The sequence below is a fragment of the Protopterus annectens genome, chromosome 5.part0 (assembly GCF_019279795.1).
Source record: "Protopterus annectens isolate FY-2018-M chromosome 5.part0, PAN1.0, whole genome shotgun sequence".
NCBI classification, from domain to species: domain Eukaryota; kingdom Metazoa; phylum Chordata; order Ceratodontiformes; family Protopteridae; genus Protopterus; species Protopterus annectens.
This window is the reverse complement of record NC_056735.1, coordinates 1,631,199,588-1,631,219,359: the sequence shown is the minus strand read 5'-3', so window position 1 is coordinate 1,631,219,359 and position 19,772 is coordinate 1,631,199,588. Positions and strand designations below refer to the sequence as shown.

Below are 19,772 nucleotides of genomic sequence, written 5' to 3'. Positions count from 1 at the left end.
TGGATCTGTCATTAGAAGACATGCATGGCTTAAGGAACAACCCCTGACAGACCACGTCAAATCTAAATTGTTGGATGCCTCCTTGCACAAAGATAACTTATTTGGCACTAAGGCAGAAGAGGTCTTAAGATGGAAGAGAAAGCAAGATCTATGCAAACAGATTTCTTACAGGTCCAGCCCCCTAGGTTCAGCAGGCATTTTCTGTGCAAGCACTGGTCCTTTCCTGCTCCGAGTAAACAGGCCCAGCTTAGTCCCCATGGAAACAACCCCCCCCCCCCCCCCCAGACAGCAGCCCCAGGTAATGTGCAAGGATCTTAGAAGTGGACTGCCTCCACTTCAAAGCCAGGGAGTTTTAAGCCACCCCTTATGGTAAGAACTCACAATGACTCGCCTCTTCCCGACCTCCCCTGTGCCCACCTTCACTTAACCCTAGGAGGAAAGCTGTCCTTTCACTCAAGCACCTGGGCCACCATTACCAAGGACCAATGGGTTCTGAACATTGTGTCTCAGGGATACAAATTCTCCTTCCACACCCTTCCAACCCCAAAAGGGTTCCCAGATCTACCACCAAATCAGTGGGCAGAGGCACAAAAGCAAATCCATTCCCTGCTCTTTGAGGGCAGTAGGGCACGTTCTTACAGAACAAGATAGGCCAAGGCTTCTACTCCAGACTTTTTCTGGTGCCCAGAAAAGAGATCGCCTGGCACACCATCATCTATCTATCCATTTTAAGCACCCTCCTGGTGATCCCAAAATTCAAAATGCTCACACTCCAGCAGCTGCTACCTATGCTCCCCACGGACGCTTGGCTAGCCACCCTGGATCTAAAAGAGGCCTACTTCCACATTCCTATCGGGGAATAATGAAGAAAATATCTCCACTTCAGGACAGGATCTCAACACTTTCAGTTTTTTGCACTTCCCTTTAGTTTATCTACTGCTCCCACAGTTTTCACAAAATGCCTGGCTCTGGCCATTGCCTTTTCCAGACAAAGAAATATTCAAATTTACTCCTACTTAGACGACTCCCTTATTCAGGCAGACAGCCAGGAAAAACTGCTCAAACACCTGGCCTTTGTAAAGGGCCTACTAACCTCCCTAGGGTACACAGTCAATGAAATAAATCAAACAGGTGCCCACCCAAAGCATGATCTTCCTGAGAGCAAGTCTGGACACAGCATCCCAGGTGACGTACCTTGACCAGAGAAACAACTTTTCCTGTCAGCCTACTTCTCTCAACTTGCCACCAGGCCCCAGCTTTCTGCAAGGAAAATCCTGCAAGCTCTGGGGTTCATGGCATCTTGCATACTCCTCATTCCAAATGCCAGACTGTATATGAGGAGCCTTCAATGGTACCTAAAGAGCCTTTGGTGTCAACATTCTCAAAACCTGGAAACTTTTACCTGTAATTCCTTGCCTCAAAAAGGAGTTTCTTTGGGCCACAGCATGCTCCTGCAACAAGGGACTGCCCCTTCTCCCCACCACCCAGACCGTCATCACAGATGCATCAGACTACGCTTGGGGTGCACACCTGGACTGCAGGTGCATACAGGGCCAGTGGAGCCCAAAGCAAATCTTTCTGCACATCAGTCAAAAAGAGATGATGGCAGTGCAGCACGCCTTCATAGCTTTCAAACCCCTTTTCTCTCCAGGGATTCTCCTGATCAAAACAGACACCACTCTGATGTGATAAATCAGCAAGCAGGGAGGGATTCACTCCTACCCTCTATGCAGGCTAGCCATGGCCCTTTGGCTCTCAGCCTCTTTCATGCAACTACACCTGTTAGCACAATACTGACCAGGCTCTCTCAACTCCCTGGCAGACCAATTAAGCAGAAACCTTTTGGACCCACACGAGTGGCAGCTCATCAGAAATACCTGCTTCCTACTAACTCAGAAATGGGAAACCCTAAAAGTTGACCTCTTTGCCTCCCACACCAGCTCAGAAAATTCTGCACCAGGGAGCATCAGTGCATGGCTTGGAAAGTGGATGCCCTGTCCTTCCTCTAGGTCAACCTGTCTGTCTCTGCCTTTCCTCCCCTACCTCTCATCCCCAGGGTACTGTTCAAAATAAGGGAGGAAAAACCAAGGACCGTTCTTGTAGCCCCAGACTGGCCCCGACAGCACTGGTACCCCTTGCTGCACAGCCTGTCCCTGCTGCCTCCATGACATCTTCCTCAGATTCCAAACCTCCTCACCCAAAGGGAAGGGGAATTCATGCATCCCCAATTGCCACCACTCAGTTTGGCAGCTTGGCTTATTCCTCAACCCTCAGCCAATCTGCCATCCACTGTAAACAGGTTCTGGATGTTATCCGTGAGGCCAGATGCCCTAACAACAGAAAGTCTTATGCAGATAAAGAAAGATTCTGCGACTGGGAATCCAGGCTAAGGGAGCCAGTAAGGCACAGCCCTCCATCCATGTCATCCTGGATTACTTAGCTGACCCTACTACACAGTGGCGTTTCTTTCTTCTGTATAAAAATTCATGCCTCTGCTATTTCTGCTCATTTTCCCACTGAGCAGCCCCTTTCCTCACACCCATTGATCAAACAGTTCCTCGGAGGGGCTAGCAACTTGAGGCCCCCCCAGAAGGGCACCAACACCAGCTTGGGACCTTGTTTGTCCTGGAAAAGCTCACCCTGCCTCCTTTTGAACCAGTTTCTTCTGCAGAGCTAAAATTTCTCTTCTGGAAGGCGGCCTTCCTTCTGTCCATCACTTCAGCCAGAAGAGTCTCTGAGCTGCAAGCACTCATGGCTGTGGAACCCTTCATCATCTTCCATGCAGACTGGGTATCTGTCAGGTAACCCATCCTTCATGCCCAAGGTGGTGTCCAGTGTGGCTCTCAACCAATCCGTTAATTTGCCCACCTTCTTTCCTAATCCCCAGAACAAGGGGGAAAGGATTCTTCACTCCCTAGATATGCACAGACAGCTCGGATACTATCTGGACAGGGCTAATCTTTCAGAAAGTCTGATCAATTGCTACTTAGCTTTGCTACAGGGGCAAAAGGCAAAGCCATCTCCAAGCAAACCATTTCCAAATGGATAGCACACTGCATCCATTTCTGGTACAAACAGCATGGAAAGCCTCCCCCCCAAGGTGTTCAGGACACGCACACCACCAGAGCAGCCTCCACCTCTGCAGCTTTCTCAGAGGAGTCCCCACCAGGGACATCCTGGAGGCTGCACATGCACATCAGTTCACACTTTTACCAAGCATTTACCACCTGCCTCTCTTCTCCATATCCAGGGCAGGGATTGCCTCTGCAGTCTTGCAGGGCATCCTAGCCAGACCCTACCTTCCTTGATTGCCTCCATCCATTTCCTCAGCTTTGGGAATCTACCCAAATGTGATGACTGCAACGGTGAAACACGAAGAACATAGTACAGTTGTGTACACTTAACATAAATGCAGTTGTTCGTGTATTCACTGTTGCAGTCCTGGTTTCCCTCCCTCCACCACCCTTTTTTTTCTCTCTCCTTTTGTTACCATTCTTCCTTGTTCTCCTTTCCTTAGAAGGGACATATTGGTATTTATTTTCCAGTGGTGGGGTTCTTCCACCAGAAGTTGGCCTCCTACTTTGGGAGCTCCTGACTGGTTTGGGCAAGAAAAACTGATGTAATGGCGTTGGCTGCCTTACTTTATACCGCTGACGACCCGACGTCAGTCCTCAAGCTACAGCAACTGACGCAGCAATACTATGTCTCTGGTATTCGGGCCGGCCGAGGGCTACCCTGGCAGGGATAACACAAATGTGATGACTGCAACAGTGAATGCACTCTTAACATCTACATTTATGGTAAGTGTACACAACTGTACTTTTCCTTTGCTGATAGACCTCCTAACTCAAGACAAGAGACCATCATGCACCCAATCTTGAAAAACTATAGCTCACAGCCTGAATGATCTAATCCCGTTGCCTCTGCCACAACCAGTATAGAGGACAAGCTGAAAGTTAAAGATGATGGAAAACTAGCTTATAGAAAAAAGTCATACTTTGCTAAATGGAAGAGATTTGCCTGTTGGTGTTTTAAAAGGAGTCTGGACTATGTTGTGGAACTGGTGTCCATGATTCTCCAGTACCTTACTGAGCTCTCTAATGCAGGAATGACCTTGTGCGTTCAATAAGTTGCTTCTTTCGTCCATCTCAGTCTGCCTCCTCCTTTGGTAAGCCATATACTAGTCATAAAACTTCTGATATTCTTCTGATGTTATTCTTCGTTCATTTTTTATTGATGAGTCATCAGTTCCGTCCTCGGAAGCAAGCCGGCCAATATCAAGCTTGTGTCAGCCAAAAACTGTCGAGCCAAGGTCCTACCCAGAATTCTCTGCTCCCTGCTACCTCAGATCTCATTTGCCGTGTTGCTGAACAGCCGTGATGAGCCACTCTCTCAGCGAAGTGTCTAATTTTTTGACAGTTTGTATATTCTAAAATTTTCTCAAAAGTTTATTCTAATATTTTCCTACCCTATCGCACACTTTAGACTTCTCTCCCTTTAGTCTTTTCACTTTATTACCCTCTCTTCTTACTTTATGGTAATTCTCCATTACAGTCTTTGGTAATCCTTCCTTTTATCTTTTTACCCTTTTCTTGAGTAGCCGTTATTCTTCCTTTTGCTACTGTGCTTCTCCACAACAGCTATGTCGGATAAGAAAAGTTCCATTGGTTTCAAGCAGTGCAAGGATTGCGGCCGTAAGTTACCTCTCTCCGATGGCCATGACTTGTCTACTGTCTTAATGTCTCCCACTTGATTGTAGAGCCGCAGTGTGGGATCTGTAAAAACATCCCTACCAGGACTCTCAATGAGAGGAAGAATAAGTTAATTTTGAAAGGTCTTCTTAAGTCTCCTTTCTCTGACGCTATTTTTGGGTCGGGGGGGCACACCCAACAGGCCTTCTTCCTCTTCATCGAAGTCACTCCCTTTTTCTCCCTCTGGAGATCGTAGGGAGTCGATTTGCAAGGTGACATTGATAACTACTATGGCACTGCCACCTGTGACCCTGTCGGCTCCAGGCTCTGCATCGCCCCAAATGATCCCTACTACAGCTATGTCTACATTGTCTGTCGGCACTGGAGTTCCCGGTGCATACAACTATAGTTCCGACAGTTCTGTTGCAACCCCTAATGGCACCATAATACAGGTTCAGTCCCTTTCGGCACCGTTGGTACAGTCACCTTCGCCTCCAAATATGACTCTTCTGTACTCCACAGCGCAGACTTTTTCGGCACAGACATGAACTCCGGTGCCGTCCTTCTCAGCAGACACTTCCTCTATGGCATCGTACCTTTTGAGACAGACCTTTGCCCTTAAAGTGCAGACACCTTCAACTACCACAGCGTTGACATATTCCACGCAGACCTTTTCCACACTGTTTTCTTTAGTGCAGACTTCCTCTGCTTCGAGCTCTGCACCTATTGAATTAGCAAGGACCAAATACTCCCCTTCATTGGATCCTTTTGCAAGCAGTTAGTATAGTCCTTTCCTGGAAAGGCTAGAATTGCCATCAGCCTTCTCCATGAGGTCAACCAAGAGTCTTTCTGAGCAGGATGTGTTGCAGCTTGTTGACCAGCTGCTTGTAGCCAGAGGTCTCTCTCAACCATTGAAGTCCACATTCCCTCATTCAGGTGAGCATATTTTGCCTCAAACCCTAACGTATACTCCTCCTTTGACTTGCACTCAAGTCTTGAAGCCTATTACTCTGACAGTAGCTTCCCTCCCTCCGACTCCAGTAGTGGATCTCACTTTGAGACCAGAGTCGTCCTTGTGGCCTTCGGTGCACTGGGCATTGGGCTTTTCTCAGGCCAGTGGCTGTGATATTGGGGAGGGCATTCCTGGCTCCACACAGATTTTTTTTTCTATGGCACCTTCCAGGGATGCTGTCTTTTACAGTTCACGGTCCTCTTGAGACTCCTGGTCTGTTGGCGGGCTCGTTGGGGCGGGGTGTGACCCCGGTTCTGAGGTTGTCCTGCTGGTTTCCGGGCTCCCATCCCTCCTAGGGCGGGCCAGCCTTCTAGGCCATGGAGAGGGCGCTTGCCTGCGCTGGCAAAGCTCATTTGTTGGAGCCATCTCCTCCCTCTGTGCTGCAACTGCCACAAGCTTCAGCTCCCGGACACCAGAGCCTCAGGTCTCTCCTCAGGAGACCCCTTCTTTGCAGTCTTCCCTTGAACCTCCCACTGAGGAAGCACCCCCTGCAAAGCATCGTGTAAGAGGAAACACAGACTCTACTGAGGAGTCCTTGACTGAAGATATGGATTTTGATGACTGGGAAGGATCCCCACAGTCACCCTCTGATGAGGTGTCCTTTGGTGACATCCTCGAGATCCTTAGAGGGGTGACTGGAAGCCCTCTAATCCTTCCTCTGAGGAATCCGTATTTCTGCAGGCTTTTCTTGGCTGGCCCCTTACCTCCTGGGTCACCCCGCCTGCCTATTAGCTCATCTAGCTCATCGTGCAGCGTGCATGGAACGCTCCTGATACCATGGAAGCAATACCTAAGAGGCCAGATAAAATATCGCCCCCCCCCCCCCCCCCTGCTGAGCACCCCACTTGTCCCGTGGTCTTCCTGTAGATGCTGTGGTGGTGACAGCTTCTACCAAGAAGGATTTGGCAGAAGAGAGCCAAACTGTCCATCCGCCCAACAAGGAGTCCCGGACGATTGACAAATTAGGGAAGCATGTGTTTGCTTCATCGACCTTCGCTGTAAGGTATTTGAATTATTTGGCACATTTTACCAGCTTCAGTGAGATGTTATCAACCAGCTCTCTGACACCTTGGCAGGAGCTGTTTCTGACAGTGTGAGATAATGTGGCTTTTCACTTAGCCACCCTAGAGTCCATTTCCAACTCTTCCATGAATCTTTTCTCACACAGCAGAAGGGACGGCTAGAGCGGCAGGCGCAGGTTTAGTCAACAGACTTGCTTGGATGGTCCTTTGTGACTTTGCAGACTCCTTTAAGGCTTCCTTCATGAATGCCCCCTATAGAGGCCACTTCTTTGTTTGGTCCTAAAGTCAAGGATACGCTGGCACAGTGCAAACAAGATGGCAAGACCTTGTCTGCCATTGCTGTCGGACACTCCACCCCTCAGCGATTCTATTCCAGAAATCAGAGACATGGACAGATCTGGCACAAGAAATCACAGGGTTCTTTACAGGATGCACATACAGAGTTTTCCCCTAGATGCAGAGGGGGAATCTCAAATGGAAGGCGCCCCTTTTGGGGCAGAGGAGGTCCGTGAAACTTGGTTTCCAGAGATTCTTTCTCTGGCCAGTGCTATCAGCGCTCCTGAAGCGTTGCTTGACTGCTCACCTCTGGAGGTGGTCGGGGGTCGTTTCTCCTTCTACCCTGCTGCTTGGCTAAACACAACTGACTCTTGGGTGCAACGGATTATATCCAGAGGCTATCACATCCCCTTCCATCTTTGCCCAGTCTCATCAAGAGTGTTACCCGACATTCCACCCAGTCAAAGGGAAACAACAGCACATGAAATCAAAAAGCTGCTACAAAACGTCATCCAGACTGTCCCCCCAGACCAGATAGAATCTGGATTTTACTCTAGGTTCTTTTTAGTGCCAGAAAAGACAGGGGACTGGCGACCAATTCTGGATCTCAGTACATTAAACAAATTTGTAAAAGCAGAGAAATTCCAGATGGTCACGGTTCAGTCTATCCTTCCTCTTCTGGAAGAAGACAATTGGATGTGCTCTGTAGATCTTTAAGATGCGTATTACCACATAAAAATGGACAAATGCTCAAGAAAATACCTCCGCTTCCGTATAGGAGCCAGTCATTACCAGTTTTGAGCCCTGCCCTTCAGTCTCTCTACAGCCCCCAGAGTGTTCACAAAATGCATGGCAGTGGTTATCACTCACTTGTGACTTCAAGGATTCTAGACGTTTCCATATCTAGACGACTTGCTCCTTACTGCCCCCACCAAGCATCTACTGGAAGAAGCCCTGCAGTATACCCTCTTAACAGCTCGAAGCCTGGGAATCGCTATAAACTGGGAGAAATCCAACACATCCCCAACTCGGTCTTTGGAATTCATAGGGGTACTGTTGGACACGAAAAATTGTACAGCATCCCTTCCAGAACGCAGACTTCAGAGAATAAGACAAGTTCAACTGCTGCTGTCTCTCCACAAATCCCCAGCTCCATCTGTACTTCAGCTTTTGGTTTCATTGGCAGCTTTGATTACCATTGTTCCCCTAGCCAGATTCCACATGAGACTTCAATGGCTACGACTTACTCAGTGGTATCCTCTACAACATCCTTTGTCTTTTCAGATAACTGTGACTCAGAGATGCAAGCAAGACTTACTCTGGTGGGCATCTCGAAATCCCCAACAATGGTCTCTCCCTTTCACCCCCCAACAACCGATAGCCACGGTGACCACAGACACCTACCTGATGAGGTGGGTGGGGGGCTATGTCAGGGAAACTCGGTTCAAGGCACCTGGTCGGAGACAGAGGCCCTTTTGCATATCAGTGTCCTGGAACTGAGGGTGGTGCTTCCAGCATTGCAAGCATTTCACTCAAGCGTTGCAAGCATTTCACTCCATCCTTCTGTCAGTGACTATTGCGATCCAGTCAGACAACATGTCAGTGGTCTGGTACATCAACAAACAAGGGGGCACCAGATCTTACCCGTTATGCCGAGAGGCCTTGAATATGGCAATGGGCGATAGCTCACAACTGCTTTCTGATTGCAAAGCACATTCCCGGGAGCTCCAACGTGATAGTGGACATATTGAGCAGGTGCATTCTACAGCCTCACGAGTGGTCCTGCAATCCAAATTGTAGCTTGCTACAGATCCCCCACCATGCCCTAGGATTCCCACTCCTGTTTTCTTGATGTACTGGAAAATATTAGGGTTCCACCAAACACCCTAATAATGGGCGATTTCAACTACTCCACCATTAACTGGGAAAACTACTCTTGTACCAACTCCTTCGTTCAGCGCTTTCTGGAATTCATAAATTCCAGTGCCCTGGATCAACTTATCCACACCCCAACCAGGGGCAACAGTATCCTAGACCTAGTCATTACCAAAATGAGTTACCGGTGTTACACACCCGGTCAACTCCTCGGTCAGATCAGACCGTAAGCTAATAACCCTAGATATCCGCATCCCGCCCCCACCCACCATTAAGAAAACCACAGTAAAAAATTTCTCCAAAGCCAGCTTCATGGTTCTTAAGACAGAAGTGGCGAACTTCATGACACCCATACAGATGGACATTACAGTTGCGGCTGCTGAATCCTACACAAATGCACTCTATAAGCACTTGCATGAGTGCATGGATCGTGTTCTCCCAAACAGAACCAAGACGCTATCTTCCAAAAAAAAAAAGGGGGGGGGGAGCCAGTCTGGTGGTCCCCTGCCATAAACAAACTCTACAACAGAAGGAAGAAACTGTTGCAAAAGAGAGTAAAATCCCATGAGTGGAGGAGCTCCTTGGTCAGCCTCAGTAAGAAGCTGAGATCCCCTTATAAGATCCTCCAAAGCTAGCTACGAAAACAAAATTGGCACCGATTCTAAGGGCAACCACAAAGCATTCTATAGCTGTCAAGAGTCTCAATGGCAACACCCAGATCTGCTCTGAGTTTCAGCACAACGGCACAAAAATTACAGAACCAACTGATATTGCCAACATCCTGGCAGATAGTTTCAGTGCTAACTTTACCCCCCCCTCACCCCCTAAAAGGCCCATATCTATACAGGAAGAATGCAGAGTCCCTGTAATCACATCTATGCAGGTAAAAGCTGCACACTCTAAAATCAAAAACATAGCATCCATGGGACCGGACAACATCCCAGGCTGTGTTTTTACACTAACTTCAGAACAAACTGGCTCCCCACCTAAACACCATGTTCAAGCATAGTTTCACTTCAGGCTTTGTGCCCACTGAGTGGTGCACAGCAACAGTTATCCCACTCCACAAAGGGGGAGCCACTACTGACCCTGGGAACTATCACCTTATTAGCCTGACAAACCTGGTCTGCAAGGCCATGGAACGTATCATCACGGAAATTGGTAACCTTCAAACTCTGTACCCCCACCCAGTTCGGGTTTGTGAAAGGCAGATCATGCCTTATGAACCTGATCGACTTCTTTGAGGCAGTCACCAAAGCCGTAGATGAGGGTAAGGTGGTTCACACAGCCTATCTTGACTTCGCCAAGGCTTTTGACACCATCCACCATTCTGTAATTATAGCTAAACTCACTAAACTAGGTATAAATCCCTACGTCACAAGATGAGTTGCCAACTGGCTCACTGACAGAACACACACTGTAAAAGTTGCAGACTCCAAATTTGACTTCAAACCAGTGACAAGTGGAGTACCACAGGGTTCAGTCCTGGGACCTCTCCTGTTTGGATATTTACTTCTCTGAAGTACAGGCTAACACAGAAGGCCTCTGGCTAACTAAGTTTGCAGATGACTGCTAACTAGGAGCCATAGTAGAGTCCCCAAATAATGCGGACATCCTACAGAAGGGCCTCACTGAGACAGATGCCTGGTGTCAGAGGCATGGCCTCAAGCTCAATGCCAAGAATAAGTGCATCATCATCCCCTTTGGTAAAAACTCTGTACCCATGAACTACCACATAAATGGCAGTCTAACGCCAAATGTGTGATGAGACATTGGGACCCAGGTGGACAGTAGTCTCTTCTTTGATAATCACAAAGCCACAGTAGACAGGAAATCCATCTATGTGGCACATCTCATCACAAAAGGGTTCTCATCCAGGAAAAATGTGCTCGGCACTGAGACACATTATAGAGTACAAATGCCCCTTTTGGAATGTACCTCACAAGACATCTGCAGCATCTGGAAAGGCCACAAGTTCCTCACAGAGGATCACTGGCCTCACAGATGCACTACACTGACTGTCTCAAAAAAAAAAAAAAACGGCTTTACTCTGTAGCATATTGCCTACTCTGAGGAGATCTCTACCAAACATATAAAGCTGTTAAACCCGAGCTGCTGGACATGCTTCACCTAAAGAAATCCCAATACCTCCGAGCTACACGCCCTAGGGACCTAAACCTTGTTACCACAAGAAACAGGGCATGCTGGAGGGATAGATTCCTGTCCTTATACTCTGGAATAAGCTACCCATCTATGTCCAGCAAAGTTCCTCATTAGCATTCGTCAGGAAAAATCTTGAGTGAATGGGAAATGCACCCTGGGGATCACTTCTGTGGCTCTGCTCGACAGGGGCACAGGAAATTAACTTTCTTGGGTAGCGTAAGCCAGGGAATCTTGTTGACTAGGCTTACTTAGGCCCATGGGCCAGTAGCCTAGTACCTACCTATGAGAGTATTGCCTGCACTCCTTGGATGTTCATAGGCAAGTACAATTTTATCTAGACAGAACAAAATCTACCCGTAAATCAGACCAACTGTTTCTTTTTTTGGACCTAGATGGGTTCATCCTGGTTCAAGTTACATTGGCTTCATGTTTGAGAAATTTTATCACATTTATCTACAACAAAAACAATCTCACCTTGCCTCATAGTCAAAGCACATTCTACAAGATCTATGGCAACTTCAGCAGCTTTCCATGCTAAGGTTTCCCTCAATGATACTTGCTCAGCTGTAACTTGGGCCAAACCTCATACCTTTATTCTTGGTTACAAATTGGACTTGGCCTCCAGAGGTAGAGCTTACTTTGCTTCCATGGTGCTCAGGAATGTCCTTCCATGAGGACCACCCATGGATACAGGTAGCTGGGGACTCTGTCCCATCAGTAAGGAATGAATGAAGATTAACATCAGATAAAGAAGTTATGTCTTACCATAACGTTCCATCTGTGGTGTTGATCTTCATTCATTCATTACTTCCCACCCTCCGTCCCCCATCCGGAGGTTCTTGGTTGATCTTATGTACTCCTTTCTGGTAGGTCTGTTATGACCAGAGGTAGCCTCTAATTTTATCTATCAGCTTGCAAACTTGATATGAGGTAACCGGGAGCAGAGAATTCTGGGTAGGACCTTGACTTGAGAGTTTTTGGCTGACAGAAGCTTGATATTGGCCGGCTCGGTTCTGAGGAGGGAACCGATAACCCTTCAGTAATGAATGAACGAAGATCAATAACACAGGTGGAATGTTATGGTAAGACATAACTTCTTTTTACACTTAAAACCACCAAAGAATTGCTTCTTGAAACCTGAAGTATGTCCTCAAATCACTATCCAGTCATATTTTTGAGTTTTAACAGGGGTCTCCTAGGGTAGTTTCTGGGGTTAAGGGCAAGATGTATAATGCTAGGATATGGTGGTAGTATTCAGTGTGCAAGCTGGGTGCTAAGCTTATTTCCACGCAATGCCACACTTAAGTTTCATATCTAATCCTAATAAGTTTTACTGTCTAGATGTTTGATATTGTACTGAGCACCAACTGCTGCAGTCCAGTCAGTAACTCTGTGCAAACTTGCTTTATTTATAGCGGAGATAAAAAAAAAAAAAAAAAAAAAAGCTTAAACTGACTCCTGTGCCCTCTAGCCAAAAAAAAAAAAAAAAAAAAACACATATTGAGCTTCCTGCAGGGCTTCCCAACTCAGAGACCTGGTAAACACCTTCTGCCACAAGATGAATGGCATTCGAGGGTGGATTAAGCAACAAAGTACCAAACAACTGAGTCTTCACTAATTCGCCCTTCTGGAAGGAGATAGTCACACAGAACTAGAAAAACCAACAGAGATGACTGTTGCCACAAAATTAAGTAAATGCTTTACAAATGCCCAAGCAGTAGTGATCATTGTACAAGTGCAGTAAATCTTTGTTTTCTTAGCTTGGATGGCTCTATGTGCAGCTGAAACACTGTAAAAGTCCTGCAGAGTTGTATATAATAGAACTTGCTTACTAGAAACAGGTCCTACAAGTAGTTCTCACTTTAGCTACGAAAATGTCAGAACTCAAAAGAAGTAATGTGGAGTGAACTGTTCATAGTATCTTACAGGGGAGTAGTGAGCTTGAGAACAGATTTTTCTTTCATACCCATGCTAACGACTGAATTCTAAGCTAACAGAGCTATTTGGCTACCTGTCATGTTTTCCCTAATCCACAAAGAAAGTGAGAGAATAGCTTATCTAGACCCAATGCACCCAGAAAGCTGAGAGATTTGCACAAAGCTACAGACAAGAAGATAAGTCATTGTTTTGACAATGCCTGTCTCTCCTTTGCTGTAACAAAAACGTCTTTAAATGGCTTCACACTTGCATCATCATCTGCTACTCATTTCATGGTAAGAAACAGGGAGTGTTAAAGCTCATAGTAGTAGGGGACATAGGCACAGCTTTAGCCTTCCTTAAATGAGTCAATTCACAAGCCATTTTCTAAGCAGATATGTAAGCATTCATGCTCTTCTTTCACCATCTCTTTTTAACAGTAAAGCTCTGGGAATCATCTCTGAAGTCAGGACTTCAACAGAATTCTAAACCAGGAACACAGTAAACTTCTGTAAGAACATATCAAAATAGTAGATGTTTAGGTATACAGTGGCAAAGCAGTCCCACTCCCATCATCTTTCTTTCTATATTTGACATCCTGGCTGGGGTGGGATACTGTATCTTGAGTCTTTCTATTTCCTTACTTCAAGAGATTAGGCCTTCCTTATTCAAAGTTTGATTTGGGGAGTTCTTTTTCTTACCATTTCTCTGTATTTTAGTGTATGAAGGTGTTGTCCTAGAATTCCCTTTGTCTCTCTCAGCCTTTATGCCTAGCTTCCATGTGTTGTAGTCTGGTTCTCTGGGCAGGAAGAATGTAATCTGGCATGTGTGTTTGCCCATGTTATACTGGAAGCATCCTGACATTCCAGATGGGAGAAACATCCACCACATCTGGAGGGGGAAGAGTTCAGAGGTCTTTGATGGGCCAGATGTCTGGTCTCTATCCTGGTAGAAAAGAAATGCTGCAACAGTTAATCTGTATATTCTGCGGTATGTTCTTACACAGTTGTGCTTTCTCTGTTGAGATTTCTATCTTTGGCATAATCCATCTACTTCCTCCTACCTCTTTACATATGGGGCCTGGGAGGTTAATCACTTATGTTGCTGCTTTATGTACATCTGTAGCTTTAAAAATTGTTTTACTTCTTCACAAGCTGGCTGATATGACAGAGGTTATCCTTTTCACTATTAATGGTAAAGGAGTCGAATCAGTAGCTTGGAACATTTTCTGATGCTGAAGTTCTGCCAGCCTAGTTATACTAGTTGACAGAGATGGAGCTAAACATCATTATGGTAGCTAATGCAATTTTAGTTTAAAGTATTCTCCCACCGCTGTAATTAAAAGTGAGTATCTCTCTCAAGTTAATCCAAAAATGTAAAAGCCATTTTTGGTGGTTGTAATTCATTCAGAAAATTGTGCGTTGTTTTAAACCAGAAAAAAGAAAGTTTTAATTATGTCCCGTTTCTGTTTTAGATGATCCCTCCAAGAGGTTGTGCCTACATTGTAATGGTTCATAGGCAAGATGCATTCAGAGCATTACAGAAATTAAGCAGAGGAAATTATAAAGTAAATCAGAAATCAATTAAGGTAAGCAGTGTTTTGTTGTGCTAGAAATTACTGCAGTTGTGGTGCAAGTTAAACTATAATGCTAATTCAGTAACAATAGCAAAAATGTATTTTGTGAAAACTGTGCACATCACCATGCACCTTGCATATTGTGTATTTTTGCACATTGTTCAGTTGTATATATTTTTTTGTTTTTTGTTCAATTGTATTGCCTCTGAAGACCAGACTGGTTTTTCGGGAACCTTTTGAGTTGTACTTCAGAGATGACATTGGGAGAACTATTTGTGACTATCTTCAGTAAGTGTAACTTGTTCCAGACTTACTTCCCTTTGATTGGATATGGGCAGTGATTACAAATGACCATTTTCAGGAACTTCTCAAGTGAGTGGACATGCTCATAGTAAAAATGCTGCAGTAGTGTAATACAAATTAAATGTATGCTTATAGTTAAGCACATGGTGAACAGGTAAAAAGAACCAAAGGTAAATATGATACAAGCACAGCAGCAAAAACATTTGCAATTTACAGTTAATCTTTTTTTGTAAATGAACTTTATTGAGATTGATGCATTGCAAAACGGCGTCCTTGTAAACATAAGAAAATATACAGCTGGCAACAGACATATTAATCTTTTGATTTAAACAAAATAAAAAGCAGATGTCCTTCCATTCACATGTTGCAGTATTCAGTACATATGTGTTTACTCCTCTTGCTACCCGAATGTCTGGCAAGTGTACAAAATATTTCAGTCACTGTATGGTGCATGGGATATCTGACATGGCTAGCAGAATGAAGGCCATAAACGTGACATCTGCATGTACCAGCCCTCAGAACTTCTCAGCCGCCAGTCGAACGTCGGGTGTTCCTGCCTTCCCAGCTGTCTGATTCTAGAGAAATCAGATAAGTTCCTCATTGGGGAAACTTTTCAGTCTTTTTTTTTTTTTTTTTGCTTCTAATGCTTGTTTATGTCATTCAGAAAGGGCAAGTGTAAGAATGCATGTCAGATACCTCGCAAGGACGCCCACAATCAGTGTCTGTTTTGTTTAGGTAGGTCGCATGACTGCAAGGCCTGCATAGTCTGCCAGGTGTTTGTGCCCAAAACTCTCTGAAGCCGTCTCTATGCGCTCAAAATGTACCTAGAAAACTGTTAGTGTTGGGTATAGAGGGTGCCTCCAACTTGCCTGCCGAACCGTCAAAAATGAAGGCCAAGACCTTCAGGCCTACTAGTGCCATTGCGCCGCCTTTGTCCAGCTCTCAGCCTGTGGCCGACGGCCTGGTTGAAGACTTTGGCTTGGCTGCTTCGGATACAGCGGGTGCCTACACGGAAGCTGCATAATCCTGCATGGAGGGCACGTCCACAGAAGCTTTTCCGATGCTGGGGGGAGCCTGCGATTTCGGTAGGGATGTCAAATCCCTCAGTTACCTTACAGTTGCCCAATACTAGGCCTTCCTCCATTATGATGCCCACTAGGCCATCTCTCAAAAGGAAGGGAAAAAGCATGGGTCTCCTGCTCCTGGAAAGTACCCCGGACTGACAGGCCTTCAGCCAAAGCCTGTTTAATGCCTTTATGGCTTATGGCCTACACTCCAGGGACGTCCACAGTCCCTTCTCCTGTACTAAGCCTTAGGCCTCAGACATCAGATCCCCCTCAGATGGAAGAGAAGAAATTCTCTGATTCTTCTTCCGTAGAATCCCTTTCATATACACCTCCCAGTTGCCTTCTCTACTGGGATATGGCTCCCCAGAGGAAGAATCTGTTGACCCTGACTCCCCAGCAGAGGATTTAACTTTTGGGGAAACTGTTCATAAAATGAAGGAATATTTTAAGTGGGGATCATCTGAAATGACAAGAGGTACAAAAAAAGGTGGTATAACCTCATTCAGAAGGATTCCCCATCCCCTACTGCTGTTCCACCCATTCTGCCTGTTTTTCTGGATGCCTTCTCATCAGCATCCTTGAACCCAGACTCGCAGCCCTCTGCCCCATACATACCTGACAGGTTTTATAAAGTCCCTCAGACTTCTAAATTTCTAATTAAGCGTCCTGCTGCAGACCCTGCCACCATTTCCATTTCTATTGATAAGGCTTCAAAACTATTGCCTTCCACCACCTTCCTCCCTGCTGACAAGGAGCACAAAACCATGGAATGTTTGGGTAAGAAAATGTATACATGTTCTTCGTGTTTCATTGTTGCAGTCATTACATTTGGGTAATCTGCGGTTAGGTTGCCCTCAGTCGGCCTGATTAACAAAGTCTTGGGTCCTGTGTCTGTTGCTGTCCCTTCTTCCATGATGTCAGGGGTATAAAACATGCAGCCAACGCCATTTTCATCAGTCTCTCTTGCCGCGCGGTGCCCGAAGCAGAAGCAGTTCACAAGTGCCAGTCAGCAGACTCCTGAAATTTTCATTTTCGAGTTTCAGAACCGAAGTCTTCAACCTAAAGCTAAGTACTCCGTTGGGGAAGCTTTTTCTTGCTCCTTACCGATGTCAGTAAAAGTTAATTGTATTACTTGTGGGAAGCAAATACCTCATAAGGATTTTCATTTGTACTGTATTCCTTGCCTAGGCCCTGACCACAATGTGCCTTGCTGTCAGTTTTGTGCTAAATGTAATCAACGCACTGATGTTCGTGTTTCACTGTTGCAGTCATTACACTTGGGTTATCCTGCTGGCAGGCTACCTGCAGTCGGCCTGAATTCCAAAGTCCTGGTCCAGCGTCAGTTGCTGTCGCCTCTTCCCTGACATCAGTGCGCCAGGGGTATACAAGATGCAGCCGACGCCATTTTCTTCAGTTTTTCTTGCCCCAGATGTCAGGTGCCCCCAAGAAGGTAGGGAATATATAATGCTTATAAAAACATACAGTGAAATAAAAACAATACCTTCATCTACAAGCAAATACACCACATAGGTTGTATAGGATAGAGAAGAATAGGTAAGTCCCAGCAAAGAAAGGGGGATGAAGGATGGGTAACCTGGACTGCAACAGTGAATACACTCGAACATCTACATTTATGGTAGGTACACAACTGTACTATGTTCGTGTTTCACTGTTGCAGTCATTACACTTGGGTTGAATCCCAAAGCTGAGGTAGGGCGGCTGGGTCTAAATAGGATTAGGAGTGGCTATGGAGGCCCTGCAGAACTGCAGTGGCAAAGCCTGCTCTGGATTTAGAATAAAGAGGTAGGTGATAATGCTTGGTAAAAGTGTGCACTGAACTCCAAGTTGCAGCCTCCAAAATTTCCTTGGTTGGTACTCCTCTGAGAAATGCTGCTGAAGTGGCTGCTGCCCTGGTAGAATGTGGCCTAATATTCTTAGGCACTGAGCTGCCATGCTGTGCATAGCAGAAATTAATGCAGTGTCCTATCCATTTTGAAATAGTCTGCTTTGAGATAGCCTTTCCTTGTGATCCTGCAGCATATGCTAGAAACAGTTGCTCAGTTTTTCTGAAAGCTTTTGTTTTGTCCAAGTAGAAGTGTAGCTGCCTGTGTATGTCCAGTGAGTGCAGAAGTCTCTCCCCTTTATTCTGGGGATTTGGATAAAATGTTGGCAAGTGAATGGTCTGGTTAAGAGCCACACTGGATACTACCTTTGGCATAAATGTTGGGTTAGTCCTTAGAGAAACCCTGACCGGGTGAAAAATGATAAAAGGTTCCACTGCCATTAATGCCTGTAACTCTGAAACTCTTCTTGCTGAAGTTATTGCTAGGAGTAGGAGCAGAGCAGTTTTCCATGATAAAAATTTTATATCTGCTGTATTGGCTGGCTCAAAAGGAGGCAGTGTGAGTTTTTTCAAGACAAAGTTGAGGTCCCATGTAGGTATCGGTGCTCTCCTTGGGGGTGTTGTTTTTTGCCCCTCTGAGGTACTGTCTTAGCAGTGAATGTGAGAAAATAGGCGGTTCCGTATTGTAATGAGCTGAAATGGCAGAGGCATGGATCTTAATTGATGAGAAGGACAGGCCTTTATCCAGCTTCTCAGTTATTGTAAAATCTGAGGAATATTTGGAACAAGTGGTTCAAGTCCTTGTGCCTGGTTCCAAGCACAGAATCTCTTCCATTTTTCTGCATAAGATTTCCTGGTGCTGGGCCTCCTGGCTTCCAAAATGACATCCATAACAGCTTTAGAGAGAGGAGTGTTCTGAGTGGCTGTACTTGCCATGCAGCCAGATTTAAGATTCTGAGTTGGCTGTGCAGGATGTGATTGTTTTGTTGAGTCAGAAGATGAGGAATTTGAGGTAAAGTCCAGGCTGGGCCTTGAGACAAGCTCTTTAGGATTGGGTACCAGTGCTGGCGTGGCCAGTCTGGGGCAATCAAAATAATTTTTGGCTTCTCGCCTGACTTTTAGGAGTACCTTGGGAAGGAGAGGCAGTGGTGGAAAGGCATAAACTGCTAGGGTTTTCCAGCTGAATGATAGAGCATCCATTTTCCATGCTTGTGAGTGATAAGTCCTTGTGCAGAATCTCTGTAGTTGGTAGTTGAGGGGAGGCAAAAAGATCTATGTCTGGGCATCCCCATTTCCTTATGCTGAAGACCTGTGGATCTACTTTCCACACGTGAGGGTCCATGAGGTTTCTGCTTAGTTCGTCTGCCAGAGTATTTTTCTTTCCTGGCAGGAATTGTGCCTGCAGATGTATTTGTTAGGTCAGTGCTGTGTTCCACAAAGTCATGGCTTGCCTGCAGAGGGGGTAGGAATGTGTGCCCCCTTGCTTGTTTATGTACCACATAACTGTAGTATTGTCCGTCTTTAGCAATAGTTGTCCTGGATGTAGGAGGTCCTTGAAGGCTGTCAAGGCATTCTGTACAGCTAGCATCTCTTTTTGTTTGATATGAAGATGCATTTGGTCTGCAGGCCACGTGCCCGGAATACATTTTCCTGCCATGTGTGTCCCCCCAGGCATAATCTGATGCATCTGTTAGTGTCTGCCTGGCTGTGGGTAAAGTGAAAGGCTGTCCCTTGTTGTGGTGACAGGCCAGTACCCACCATCGAAACTCCTGTTGCAGGCAGGGAATAAGAGTTATTATTGTTTCCAGGCTGTGGCAATGTTGAGTCCAAACACCTTTTAGATATCATTGTAGCTTCCTCATATGCAATCTTGCATATGGAATTAGCAGGATGCCATGAAGCCCAAAGCCTGCATAATTTTTCTTGCAGGTAGCTGGGTCTTTGTTGCCATCGTTTGAAAGTAATGAGTCAGTTGCCTTTGCTTGTCTGGCGTGAGATAAGCCATCTGGGCAGTTGTATTTAAGCTT

General features: G+C 45.8%; 1 protein-coding gene across 1 annotated transcript in view; it reads left to right on the top strand.

Annotated features, from left to right (window-relative positions):
* Window positions 1-19,772, top strand: part of LOC122802398 (SR-related and CTD-associated factor 4-like) — a 1,636,555-nt gene that overhangs the window by 1,546,626 nt on the left and 70,157 nt on the right. Inside the window, exon 14 of the mRNA XM_044072023.1 lies at window positions 14,431-14,544. Within this exon, the coding sequence (XP_043927958.1) occupies window positions 14,431-14,544 (114 nt within the window). The remainder of the gene's footprint in view (window positions 1-14,430; window positions 14,545-19,772) is intronic.